Source organism: Mesitornis unicolor, unplaced genomic scaffold, assembly GCF_000695765.1.
Source record: "Mesitornis unicolor isolate BGI_N332 unplaced genomic scaffold, ASM69576v1 scaffold3042, whole genome shotgun sequence".
NCBI classification, from domain to species: Eukaryota; Metazoa; Chordata; class Aves; order Mesitornithiformes; family Mesitornithidae; genus Mesitornis; species Mesitornis unicolor.
In genome coordinates, this window is record NW_010168290.1 from 817 (window position 1) to 15,091 (window position 14,275).

Here is a 14,275-nt window from a genome sequence, read left to right on the forward strand (position 1 = left end):
GTTATCAGTTGAACTTGCAGGCTTGGAACTCGTTTTAATTGTGGAAAGTATTTGGAAAGCCACTTAATGTTTATTGCTCAGTGTGTTTCTGATAATAATATTGCAAGCATAAATGTTTTTTTCAGTTGAGTGAACACTTCTGTAGTTTACTGGAAGCAGTTGTGTGGTCAGTGGGGTGTGTCCTTGCCTCTAAGTTTTATTTATAAAAAGGTGAGATCAGAGTCTGTCAGTGCTGGAAGGAATTCTACATCAGATGTGGGTCTGCTGAAGCTCTCTGGTCAACACCTGCAGTTCCAGCGTGAGGAAGCACAGAGCTCTGAGAGAAGAACTAGAGAGAATGCTAAACTCATGGTTTGAGTGAATTTGTAGTTGACATCGAAGGGAAAAAAAGAAAACAACACAACAGTTATTGCACTTGAACCCCTCCTCTTTTTAGGGCTGCTGTTGCCTTTTAGAAGGTTTATCCAACAACCAGCTTTGTTCCCACTGGCATTGCTTTCAGTGAGGTGGAGGAGTATTTTCTGCTCCAATTCTGGTAGCATAAGAAGCCTTGAATTACAAAACATCTGTCTTTAGGACTACTTTATATGTGTGAATAAAGGGACATGGCACAGCATAACAAGAATATTAACCAAAATGAAGAGTTGCTTGCAGCCTTCACTTGGCAAGGTGAGTGAGGAGAGATTGCAAATGTGCGTGTTCACAAGAGAGAATTGTAACAAGCTGTGCATAATTTTGATCCTGTACTGTAAGAAAATAACACAAGTTGTATAGATCTAAGTTTCAAAGCTGTTAGTTCTGTGATTTCATTTATCAGAGTAAATATATTTGCTTTAGATTTTAGAAACCTACCAACCTACCTGAGTAACCTTGTATGTAATTAGTATAAGTCTTTATTAAGGTGACTTAGCACTGGATTGAAACTTTTTGACTTTAAAATCGCGTGGTGGGAATAGTTACTGCAGGAAAGCTGGCTATAATATTTTGCCTGTAATGGCTGAAACTTACGTATGTGCAGTGAATTTTCCAAATACCAGTAAGCCAGATGAGTTTGGAATCCACTCTCGGCAACCAATATCAGCAACTAAGCAGTACAGTGAGATTGACCTCCCAAATGCATGTTATGGTAGGTACTTGAAATTTTATGAAGGGTTTCTATTTCTGCCCTGCTTAGAATTACAATTACTACATGGCACCACTGCAAGTTCAAACTCCTAAATACTTGAATGGCACGTGTTGGGTTTTTATGCCTACTGATCCTACTTGATTAAAACGGTTTGATTTATTGGTTTGATTTATTTTTCTGTTAAGCTCTTGGAGAAACAGCTCAGTACACCTTTTTCTTCTTTATTGTCCTTTCTGTTCTCCTGTCTTTCAAGACTGCAAGAAAGTTTCTTCCTATACTAAAATGCAACTTTTATTTTGTTCATAGCGTAGCCGTAGTGTTGTGTTTTAAAAGGTTACTTGTAAACATGTATGTAAAGGATGTACATAGCTTATACAGCATACATAAATAAAGTCATTGTGCATTTCAGCTTAGCACTTCACTATTGCATAACTAAGTGTGCAGTTCTCAACAGGAAGAAACAAAGGAAAAAATTAAGAACCAATATTGCTATGTATTCAGAGTATTAATCAGATTTAAACAAGGTAGAAGAGTCAAGGAAATCTTCAGAAATAGATTTAGACCAGATCCGTAGTAATCTCACTTTGCAGTGCAATGATGATAGAATTAGTTTCAAAACAGGTTAACTTTGACCTTCAGTTAAAGCAGATACTTCTACATCTGTTACACTTATATTACTGCCTTCTTTACTTTCATGATCCATAAAGCAAAAATAGAAGATTTCTGAACCTAAGTTCACCTGCAAGTGAGATGTATAATTCTGCTTCTGAAGGGAATCCTGCTTAAAGAGTTCTTTAAAAACTCTAAGAAATTTTTGATAGTGTAAAAAGTATGTTTACACATGCATTTGTTTTTTGGTGGTAATGGATGCATGCAAGTAAATCACCTGTTTCCTTACGTTTTAATTCTTTCTTCTCTTTGTTCTTTTTCCCCCCATATCTTTCATTTTCTGTCACTTCAGCTCTTGTTGAACTTCCTTCCTCCTCCTTGGCTGGATCTCAGAAATTTGCGCAAGGTAATTAAGATTTCTTCTTTACTAGCACCTTGTGTTTCTCAGGACGAGAACTAGCGCAGACCAGTGCTTAATGTTTTAGCACTGTGTTTTGTTCAGAGTTGTCACAAATTCTTCATGCTTTTTAATTCTTGACTTGGTCCTGTTTTTCAAATCCTACTTGTTCTCAGTTTTTTAACAGTTTTACAAACTTCAAAGTCACTGAGTCAGTAAGGTAGGGTTTACTGCTACATCTAAACTGCTAACACATGTTATCCCCTTTGTTTTTAACTGATAAGTTTTTAAGATTATAAGCACTTAATAAATACATTTTCATAAATAGTCTGTGGGGTCTCCATACTTCCTGTGTATAGCTGTCACACACACTGACAGCAATTTTGTTTAAAGCGTAAAGTCTGCAGGTGTGCTCAGCTGTATTTGGATATGCCCCAATATATTCTTCCCTCTCTCCCCAGCAGGCTGGATGATTTAATAGTGAAGCTGTATTTAAAAAAAGTGGTCATAAGAGATTTTTCTCCCTCTTCTAAATTTGGAGGAGATGTGAGCACCTCAGGTTTTAGCTAATATTGCTGAAAGCAATTGATTGTATCAATCTCCCAAATGAGTATTGTTTCATATTTCTGACGTTAAGATGCATTTTCATAGCCTCCAATAGTTTCATCAACTAAGGACTTTATTTGCATATAAACAACATCCTCTGAGTTTTAGCTCTCTCCTTTCCTAGCAGTTGTCTTGTACTTAAGCTACTTCAGTAAGTATGTTCTTCTCTTCTCAGTTCTTGACACAGATAATGTGGAACAGAAAACCTACAGTGATGCTGACGTGGTCAAACATCTGTTAGCTGAGGTATGCTTGTCCCTGTAATGCTATGTTAATATGTTTGAGGATGTGTATTTGAGGAAAGGTTTTATATGTCTGCTGAAAATTTTGGTCCAGTTATCTTCAGGAGCTGCTTAGCAAACACCTGGGTAATGAGAAGTTGCCCATTTAGTTGCACCATCTCAGAAACAAAGTTTAGCAAAACCATGGGTACCCATGGAGCCAGTCAGGTGTGGAAAAGAAACAGCTTTCTAGTTCTTTTCTGTTGCTCCATTGCTTCTACTTTCTCATCACTATTCACGTTAAGCAGTCTGTTCTGGAGAAAGTATCACTTGAAAGACCCCAGGCCTAAGTATATGTGGCTTCTTTGTATAATTCAACAGAGTCCATGTAACCTTTTCAGTACTCAGCCCAAAAACCAAAACTGTCCCCATATATTGTGCTTTCACCTCCCCCCTGTTACTGCAACTGACTGTAGAAAAGAATGTGCTATATCTAGAAACACAGATTCGGCGTTTGGTGATCCAAATGATGAAGCATTGATGGTTGTTCTAACAATGGTGATGCATCTAAGAGGGAAGAGATCTCACACTGGTGATGAATTAAGTAGTAGCCAGGAAAATCTAAAACTACTCTGAATTTAAACATCTAGTCTGATCAAAAGCAGACGTGTTTTCATTTTGTGAGCAGAAAGATCGGGACCTGGAACTGGCAGCTCGAATTGGACAAGCCCTGCTTAAGCGAAATCATCTGTTGGTGGAACAGAATGAATCACTAGAAGAACAGTTAGGACAAACTCTAGATCGAGTGAGTGATATTTTTCTTTTCATTTTTCTTTTCATGGTGATGGTAAGAAGATTAATAGAAATAAATAATTTCATTGTGAAAGGAGGTGATTGCTGTTTTCAAACCACAAAAGTATACTTGGATGTCATTCTAATTATTGTCATTCAATCAGCTTTCTCAGTCCAAGAATTGACTATGAAGACTGCATATTGTAATTACTGAGAAATTATGAGAATGCGAGGTATTACTATGATATATCTGCTGTGGGATTGCATTTTCAAAGTATTTGTTTTGACCATCAGTCTGATATCCTGCCATAAACTAAGAATCTAATAATCAAAATTCAAAAAGTCAAAATAAGTAGTTGGTATATGGCATGACCTGTGACCTGCTACATAACAACCTCACAGGTGAGAAAACAGACAGAAAATGAAGTGGCACCATAGGATGCTTACACTAAGAGTGAATGAATAAATAAATACAATTGAATAAAATGTAATGAAAACTGAATTCTGCTCAAGATCTTCACTCCATTTCTTCTTTTAAGCACAGATACTTGATATAGTATTTTATTTGTCTGTCTTTCTTAAAGAATGAAATGATAAAGTATCCCAAGGTTTTTTATCCTAGGGTCAACAGAGGTAGTCTAAGTTACAGTGACATGGATTCAGCTATTTGTATATAACAGTGTGCTGGTATTAAAAACATACATGTGAAACAGAATTTATGTAAATGAATCTCTCTTTTGTCTTGTTTTTATTTATCCAGCAGTTCATTTCATCTGTAGACTGGAGGGTACCAGTGAATACATATAAATTGATGCCTACCAGTACTTTTCTCCTGGAAGTTATAGTTCAGAAAAATGATCATAATCAAAATGATGGCATCTTAAAATTGAAACGTATATCAAAGCAGCTGGAAAGCTACTTTGAAGTAAACTATTAAAAAAAATTTGGTTCTGTTGTCCATTTGTATATTATCTTGAATTTCCAGTCCCCCTTACAGTGTTAAAATTACAATTTTGTGACCTTCCTATAAAATAAATAGAGCTTGAATCTTCTTTGCAGATATAAATAAATGGATCGTGACCTGTGAGGTATTTTTTAATCTCATTTTAGATTGGAGCAGTGATGTTTCAAGAGACTGCATAAGTAATAAGTAATACACTGTAATGTTGTATAGCTAACATGTATGTCACAAGCTGATGATCTTTTCTCACAGGTTAACCAGCTGCAACATGAACTGTCAAAGAAGGATGACCTGCTTCGTGTTGTCTCTATCGCTTCCGAGGAGTTTGTGACCCTCCTATAAAATAAATAGAGCTTGTCTCTGCAGATATAAATAAATGGATCATGACCTGTGAGGTATTTTTTAATCTCATTTTTAGATTGGAGCAGTGATGTTTCAAGAGACTGCATAAGTAATAAGTAATACACTGTAATGTTGTATAGCTAACATGTATGTCACAAGCTGATGATCTTTTCTCACAGGTTAACCAGCTGCAACATGAACTGTCAAAGAAGGATGACCTGCTTCGTGTTGTCTCTATCGCTTCCGAGGAGAGTGAAACAGATTCCAGCTGTTCCACACCACTTCGATTCAATGAGTCTTTCAATGTGTCACACGATCTTTTACACCTGGATGTGTTGCAAGATAAACTCAGGGAGCTGGAAGAGGAGAACCTTGCTCTCCGATCGAAGGTAAATCCTTCTTAGAGTGTATTCCACATATACTGTATATGAAATAAACCAGGATGGTTAAAACATCCAGCATCTGGGTTTGTTTTGAAGCTTGTGACTATTTCGTATCGCTGTATAGAAATCATACACAAACACTTTCCCTCCAGAAATAAAAATTATTTCAGAAAAAATTATAACATTAATATATGTATAGATAAACTGAAATTGGAATACCACTAATTTTCTTGAAGGCTTGCCATCTGAAGACAGAAACCATTACATATGAAGAGAAGGAACAGCAGCTGGTCAATGACTGTGTCAAAGAGCTCCGTGAGTATCCGGGCTGTATCTGGCAACAGCAAAATGGAATTTGAAATACCTAGTTATAGGTATATAGTATAGAATACTTACCACCTTAGTTATCCATGAATCAAAAAATAAGCTTCAGTAATTTATGCCAATTATTCAAGTTTTGCTCTTTACCCAAGTGCAAAGGTGTTACTGTCATCAAGTTTCATTCTGACATTCAATGTCAGCTCTGTGTACTGTGTTCAGAGAGAGAAAATCAACACAGAATCTAATATTCATAAGCCTTCTAAACTGAAGCCTACAGACACTAGAAAATGAACAAGATATACTGCTTGTGTAAGAGTATTCAGCACACGTGATAATTTTTCTGTAGTCACTTCATGTGTGCTACTTCCTTTATGCATAATAACCTTAAGCTTATATTTTAAGATTATTTTTTTACTGTACAAACACCATAAAGAAGACGGGGTTGCTGCTTGATTTTTCTTGTTCCAGATGACCATGAAATACTATCAATTGGTGCTTCGTTGGTTGTTAATTTACTCCATTCCCTCTGGGAAATTGATTTCCTAAGAGTCCTGGTCATTTTGCAGATTGTTCATGACTTTCACTGGTCTTTTTTGGTTTTGGTTTGCTTTGGATTTTTGTCATGTGTTGAGAAAAGCTCTCTGCTAAGTTCTTGTTGTGTTTTGTAGGGCAAACTAATGCTCAAATTTCCAGAATAACAGAGGAGTTGTCAGAGAAGAGTGAGGAATTGGTTCGCTACCAGGAAGAGATCTCATCCCTCTTGTCTCAGATTGTTGATCTTCAACATAAACTCAAAGAGGTAAGGGAATGCTGGTGAAGGGTGTATGCGTGCATGTGTGCGCGCACACACACTTGCTTGTGTGGGTGCACACCAGTGCTTACAGCAGGTAAAAATTGACTTGCAAGCTAGGGGGCTACTCTGTAAGAGGGTGGCTGTTTCAGGAAAGAGTGGCAGAAGATCACTTCTTTCAGGGAAATTACGAGCACCTTTTTGTGTTTTCAGCATGTGATTGAAAAGGAGGAGCTGAAACTTCACTTGCAAGCTTCCAAAGATGCTCAGAGACAACTGACGGCAGAGGTACTTAAGGCTTCTGTGTAAATATATGTGTGTATATGTGTGTGTATACACACAATTAGATAAATGTTTGGAATAGAGTACAAGAGAGAGAAACTAAGAGAAAATGGGAACTACTGTTTTTTAATTATGTAGAGATTTTCATTTTTCATTGTGGTTGGCATCATATGATTGGAGGAAAAGAATAATTATTTAAGTCTACACAAATAATTTTGTAGTTCACAAGAGTATGAAAGGCAAGGAAGGTGTTTCAGGTAGGGAGGCCTTACTATTCATAGTAGTTATGAGAAAAAGTGTTTTAATGTGACTATTATGGATTATAGCAACAATTCTGTAGCTCATTAGATTTTAATGAAGTTCTCTCTTTTGCTTCTTTTGGATCAGCAGTTAGTGTGTTTGCAGAGTTTTTCAATGTGTTTTCCTTTGGATTTTATTATACTTTTTCCTCTTTAAAGTCTTAAATTTGACTTCATGCTTCACCACTAAAATCAGTGTGGCTGCTGTGCTGACCATTGTCCATTCCAGATGTTGGCTTGTGCCATGCAGTTGGAAAAATATTACAGTATTGAATCAGTCAATACAGGTTTCTGTGAGAGTTAATTCAGTTTCTTTCTGTTTTCTTTGAAGCTTACTGGTACCACGTGGTGCCCTCTCTTCTCTTTCAGCTACACGAGTTGCAAGATAGGAACGCAGAGTGTCTCGGGATGTTGCACGAATCACAAGAAGAAGTGAAGTTGCTGCGCAGCAGAGCCAGCTCTGTTGCTTGTCGCTGCCACCCCCAGTCACATGGAGCATTTCCTGTGGTAATAAACACCACTACCGTGGCATACCCTTACTGGCACATAAGGCCTGTAGTGGCATACAACTATATGAGTAAAATGGCCCTTACAGGAGCTGCAGCAGGAACTATTTCATAGTAGGCAAAAGAGCTGATGTAATAGTTTTTCAGTTCTTTAATGTGTACGCTTTTGAAAATTTTACATATTAGGAAAGTAATCATTCACTTGCCATATTGTGATATTAGAATTATTTTTCCTTTTTACGTGTCTTTTCTGTTGAATACAGGAATTGGCATGTTTTATAGCTAGTACTCAGTTGTGCTAGTGCTAGTTCAATGTTGGTATGAATTCTCTAACTTGACAATGTTTCTTTAAGGAATAAAGCATCTTTTCAAGAGTTCGAAGAGTATTTTTCTTTCTTCATGTAGTTTATGATGTAATTTTATGTCCTTATCTTGTGAGAATATCAGAAAGGCATGACCTTAGACTAGTAACCAGAGATTACTAAACCAATGGAAAAGTGTTAAAAGCATTTATTTTCCTCTTCTAATTCGTGTCAGGTATGTTCTGATCACTGCAGTCTCAAAAACTTCTGGGCTGTGTTGTGAATTTGTCAGGTTGTGGATGATTGTTCTGTGTATACAGAATCCCGCATGTATGTGTTTGGCCTTGTAAGAAGAGCTTTTACAATTGTAGATTAGCTTAAAAGAACAACACAGAGTACCAAGAAAAAACAGATGTTGCTAATGAAAACCGAGCCCATGCTGGTTACACATTGGTGTAGTTATGGTGGAGAACTCAACCTGTGCCTTTCCTTCAGAGACCAAAGGTTTTGTCTGAAACACACTGATATCAGGGAAACAAATGGAGATAATTTTTTTTAGTATTTTTTAGAGGGGTTTTCTTGTAAAAATTGTTAGGAGAAAGACTTGGATCTGATTTGTTGACTACTCTTCTTTCCATTTTTCTGTAGGATTCCCTTGCAGCAGAAATTGAAGGGACAATGCGGAAGGAATTGAGTCAGGGTGATGAATCTGTTCTCTCCAAGCAAAAGTATGTTTTCAGATCTCTATGCGCTATTTCAGTATTTTCCCATATGCTTGTATTAAGTAAGGTAAAACTGATTTCTGGAAATCTATAAATGTCACTGTTCCCTCTATAAGAAGTTTTCTATGTAACTTAATAAAAAAGCTTTGTAGTATTTGGTAATCTTTCCAACTTTGAAACCTACTGTTCTTACTTGATTCTATGAGGAAGTTGGGAATTTACTAAAAGGATGTTACTTCAGTCTTTATTTTGAGAGATTTTGGATGCAAATGCACATTACTGGTTTTATGCTGTTTAATGCTTATAGAAAAAATCTCTGGCAAATGAAATTACAGCTGAAAGACTGATAATGGTTTCCAGAGACCTGAGGACCTGTTCCTGGAGTCCCTATTTCTGAGCAAGAAATAATAAGTTAAATATATGCGCCTGAAAGCATGTATAATTTAAATAAATAAAATATATGCTCCTGAATTCTCTCAAGGGGTTAGCAATAGAGGTTCAGATCTTTCAAGTCAAAGTAAGTGGTAATTCTGATACTTAATGGAGCAGTACTCCTGAAAACATGAGTGTCTTAGACAATCCTGTTTTTGTGGGCTTATATCTTTTTAGTTAGGTGTCTGCAGGCTTTTGAAAGTCTGTTGTTCAGAGCCTTTTCTTTACTATATTTTCTTCAAAATGCTTCTGAAGACGACATTTGTTTGCTTGTCTTTTCTGCAGGTGTCAACAGAAACGAGTATTTGACACTGTCAGGGTTGCTAATGTCACGCGTTGCCGCTCCTCTTCTTTTCCTGCGCCATTGCCAATCCCTGGATCAAATCGGTCAAGTGTTGTTATGACGGCAAAGCCCTTCCAGTCTGGGGTACGCCAGTCGGAGATCCACACACAGATGACCCAGAGGAGCAGCTCTGAGAAGAATTTGAAGTAGGAAACACAGCCTGTTATTTTCTTTCTAAACTAACTGATTCAAAACTAAATCCAGACTGGACCTCTGCTGTGTAAGGGAGAAATAGTTAATGTCATGGTCTTAATATCTATTATAATTTGATGTTTCTCACAGAGACACTCATAACCCTGGTGAGCCGGGAACCCCTGGAGACAATGACTTAGTCACAGCTCTGCACAGACTCTCCCTCCGTCGCCAGAACTACCTGAGTGAGAAGCAGTTTTTTGAGGAGGAATGGGAGCGAAAAATGCATTTGCTGTCTGAGCAGAAAGAAGGGACTAGTGGCTGTAGTACGCCAACAGAAAACTGTTTTTCCCTGGGTACAAACTCAGAATTCACCGATCTCTCTGCCAGCTCTAGTAACCTCCGTGTCCTCCTACCAGAGAAATTGCAAATTGTCAAACCCATTGAAGGTAAGAGGATGACCTTCCTTCTCTCATCAGCAAAAAAGGATTTTACATTAATCTGCCCACTAAATCATTGTTGGTGTGTCTACAGCTAGGTCTGATATGCAGTAAGAGGAAGTAGGAGTATTTGGTAGGCTACATGCCAGCTAGCTCATTAATACCACTACTTGGCATTCTTACACGGTGGTGTTAGGCTTTTTCTTGGTGTTGCCAAGTGCACTGTGTATTGTGGTGTCAGCACCAGTTGGCTGGAGTTGTTTTGATTGTGAATTCTTGTAACTCAGTACAGTGTACCTACTCAGTAGGTAACGGCTCTCTGTGATCTTCTCTTTTGTCACACCAGGATCTCAGACCCTGTTTCACTGGCAACAGCTTGCTCGACCCAACCTAGGCACCATTCTTGACCCAAGACCAGGTGTTGTTACAAAAGGCTTTACCCCTTTGTCTGATGATACTGTGTACCACATCTCTGACTTGGAGGAGGATGATGGGGAAGAAGATGAAGGAGGTATAACATTTCAAGTGCAACAGTCCTTCCCGGAGGAAAAGAAATGTACAGTGGCAAAGCCAGTGGCAGGGATTTTCCTGCCCCCTATTTCTTCAGCAGCCGTACCACTCACTGGTAAGAAGCATGGTTGGTGTATTTTAGGTTTTTTTTGGTCTTTTTTTCTGAATGGAAAGTACTTGGCCTTGTGACAGTACTGTCTCTGCTGTCTTTGTTCTTTACTTAAAGAAAAAAAATTAGCAGTGGTAATAACATTGTCTTAAACTTTGCTTTGATTAGTCCTTATCTGTCTTTATTTTTACCCTCAATGGATGTAAATTCTCCACTTTACAGCCTCGAATCCGGGGAAGTGTTTGTCTTCCACAAATTCCACGTTTACCTTTACTACCTGTAGGATTCTTCACCCATCTGATGTCACTCAAGTTACTCCCAGGTATGATAACTGCTGACATTCTAAAAGTTGCTGCGTAGGATTAAGCAGTTGCATTCTGGCTTTTGAGATATGGCCCAATTTAAAAAAAATACCAAGGCAGCTAGGCAACACATAGGATGTTACTCATACAAATAGTTGAAATTACAAAGGAGAAACTTGAAATTCTCTAGAGTGAGAGTTAAAACAGATAAAGGTGACTTGAAGGAAGTAAAATTGTACTCTTAAATATCGAATGCATTGTATCATATACCTGTTGTAAAACAAACTAAAAACCAGCATACTGATGTTACTGTATTTTTTTTCCCAATTCTGTCATATTTTTTTTTAAACTAAGTCATTACTAGACATCTATGTTGATATTCTATCTAATACAGCATAGGTGAGGGTAAATTTATTAGTACCATTACACCAAAGCCTCTCTGTCAACCTAGTATCTTCTGAATATTTCACAGAACAATAATTTTGCATCTACTGAAGCTGAAACTGTCACAGCTAATAGCAGTAGTTTACTTTTTCTGAAGCCCTCTGTATGCTAAAAGGCAAGTGCAGAGCAGGTATAAAGATGTCTGATGCGCGCATCTTCTGTGTTTCACTTTTGTTTTATTTCAGCTCCACAGGTGCCCCATTTTCACTTGGAAATACTGGCAGCAGTATTGGAAACCCAGTAGTGAGCACTCCAGCCATGTCTTACAGGCTTAGCATTGGAGAATTTCTCACCAACAGAAGGGATTCAACTACTACCTTCAGCAGCACAAGCAGTCTGGCTAAACTTCTGCAAGAACGAGGCATCTCTGCCAAGGTTTACGATAGCCCAGTATTAGAAAAACTGCCTTTGCTACAGCCCCCTCGAATTCTCCCCATTCCTTCTACACCACCAAATTCTCCCTCGCGTTCACCTTGTCCTTCCCCTCCACCGCTTGAGCCTCGAGTGCATCACTCGGAAAATTTCCTGGCTTCTCGACCAGCAGAAACATTCTTGCAAGAAATGTACGGCCTAAAGCCCTCTCGTAACGTTGCAGACGTAGGCCAGCTGAAGATGAACCTGGTAGACAGACTGAAGAGGCTGGGTATTGCCAGGGTGATAAAGCCCCCTGAGACACAGGACCACGGGAAGAATCAAGGGCCAGAGGTGAGCTTGCGGAGACAGGACTCAACTGTGTTCTTAAATGCAGGTAGCAACTTAATGGCAGGACTGAGAAGAAACCAGAGCCTTCCAGCCATGATCGGAGCATTGGGAGCTCCAGTTTGCACACAGTCATCAAAAATGGATATCCTAAAGGAGGACTGACCTGTCCGAACAATTACTGGTGTCTAGCATAGTAAATAATACGTGAGGGATAAACATCCAGTACAGGCATAGTTCAGTGTGTGACAGAAGAGTTGGAGAAGGCACGTGCATGTTAAAGGTGTGGGAGAGAGGAGTGTTGGGGATTGAGGAGAAAAAGATCATTGCTTGGTTTTGAGTAAGAAGGCTTTTGTGGAAGATAAGAAAGAAGAAGCCAAAGCTTAGTTTTGAGGCCCCTTTCAGCATCCGTCTTGATTTAAGCAAAAACAGAAGACGATTGTAGACATTCTCTGTATTTTAACCTTTTAAGCTGTGTGTGTAGAACTGCCTTGCAGGTGCTGTTCTGGTTTTTTCCACCATACAACCAGAGTGTTTTACTGGTTGCTATCAGTCAGGCTGTATCATTTAAATATAATATTAAAATAACAGTACATCCGACCAGCATTGTTGGTCCAATATCCTCTCTAGCAAACAAATATGAAAACTTAGATTTATTTTTTTCCTTAAGTCTTGTATTTCTCCATTTCAGAAACTGTACTCTTTTGAGCTCCTCTCCACTTTGAGAAGCAGTCGCTTCTGTGTAAGAAAACAATACTGTTTCTAAACGTGGAAACTGGTGGTAAAGATTTATATTTTGAAAAGAGTGCAATTGTGCTAGTGAGGCATTAACAGAAGTTAATTTCTTTCCAGAGCTTCTGAAGCACGGAGAGGCAAGTGCAATGAATAAGAATTAAGAAGCAGGAAAGTTTATATTAGGGTGAAAACTTCAAGCTAAGGAATCTTTCCAAAGTGTGCTGTGCATCTTTTTGAAATGAGGATATTTTTGCACATAGAAAAAAAAAACAAACTCAGGCACGTTTCACTGTGGCAAAAGGAAAGAAAACCTAGGTGCTTGATTCAGGGTTTCTTTTTATTTGACATAAGCAGAGCACATTTACTTCAAAACCAGTGTTGGAGATTGAGTAACCTGGCTCTTTTCTTGACAGGTAGACATTCTGTATATTTGAGAGTTCTGCAGTAAACTTCATGCCTTTTCACTCACTTATTTCTGACTTTAGGCAGAATTTTGTTAAGACCAAAAGTCTGTATTCAGAAACAAGAAGATGAAAGGTAATGTTCTTTGTAGCATTTTAAGGAACATAAATCGGTTTTGTCCACATTGAAATCCTCTGTCTTGATGTTGGAGAGTGGTTCTGAACCTGATTCTGAACAAAGCTGAGGCAGACTGTCCGTCGTAAAAGAGAAGTCCATTTTGGAAATCTGATTTCTGGGTGGTAGTCAGCAAAATATTAGTGCTGATTTTTTGGATTCCTTCCTGTCCAAGGTTCTCGTCATAACTGAATAATCTACAATAGATTTATAGTGTAACTTAAAGAAGAGAAAACGTTTGCCCAAAATTCCTCAGAGGAATGGGTCTTCACTAGTGACCTGGATGAAAACAGGTTCTTAATCTTTATGTAATTTTTCATTGTACCTATCAACATTTTAAAATAATTTCAAAGATCAGTTTCCATACATTTTAAAATAATTTTAAAGTTAATTTCCATAGAATTAGATATGTCAGAGTTTACCTTGCTTGTTACCGTGTATGTGGGACATAGCTGGTACCTGGGTGGGTGCTGTAATGTGGCCTTTCTGCTTGTACAGTTCTGTGGATCGTGTGATGACTCTGATATAACAGTCTTCTTTTGTAAAAGGAAAAGGAGTAACTGCTTCAAACTTGCACAGGGATTCTTAGCAGAAACTTGACTGTCAGCAGCGCACAGAAATATTGAGGAACTCCTGGAGTTGCCTTTTGTTCTCTAAGCAAAATCTTACCACTTACAAAAGGTGAATTTTATTTAAAATACTATATACGGGTTAATTTTGTTTTTTTAAATGAAAAATATTTAATTTCTTCATGTAAGTATTTACGTTTATATATACTTAACTGTGCATGGGGTCTTGCCTAGCTAAATAAGAGTGAAAGGAGTAGGGGGAGGTAATTTTGCTCTCCAGTGAACTAAGACGGGTTCATCTGCTGTGTATTTGTAACTTGTAGGG

The 14,275-nt window shown here is 38.0% G+C and overlaps 1 protein-coding gene across 1 annotated transcript; it reads left to right on the forward strand.

Annotated features, from left to right (window-relative positions):
• Nucleotides 1-489: 489 nt before the first annotated feature.
• Nucleotides 490-12,235, forward strand: TRAK2 (trafficking protein, kinesin binding 2). The gene is made up of 14 exons (XM_010178941.1): nt 490-669; nt 2,914-2,984; nt 3,648-3,764; nt 5,234-5,443; nt 5,674-5,752; nt 6,427-6,557; nt 6,762-6,836; nt 7,499-7,636; nt 8,586-8,665; nt 9,377-9,580; nt 9,717-10,015; nt 10,353-10,631; nt 10,848-10,947; nt 11,557-12,235. Exons 1-14 carry the CDS (start codon nt 606-608, stop codon nt 12,233-12,235), a joined length of 2,526 nt encoding a protein of 841 aa, XP_010177243.1. The 5' UTR covers nt 490-605.
• Nucleotides 12,236-14,275: the final 2,040 nt, after the last annotated feature.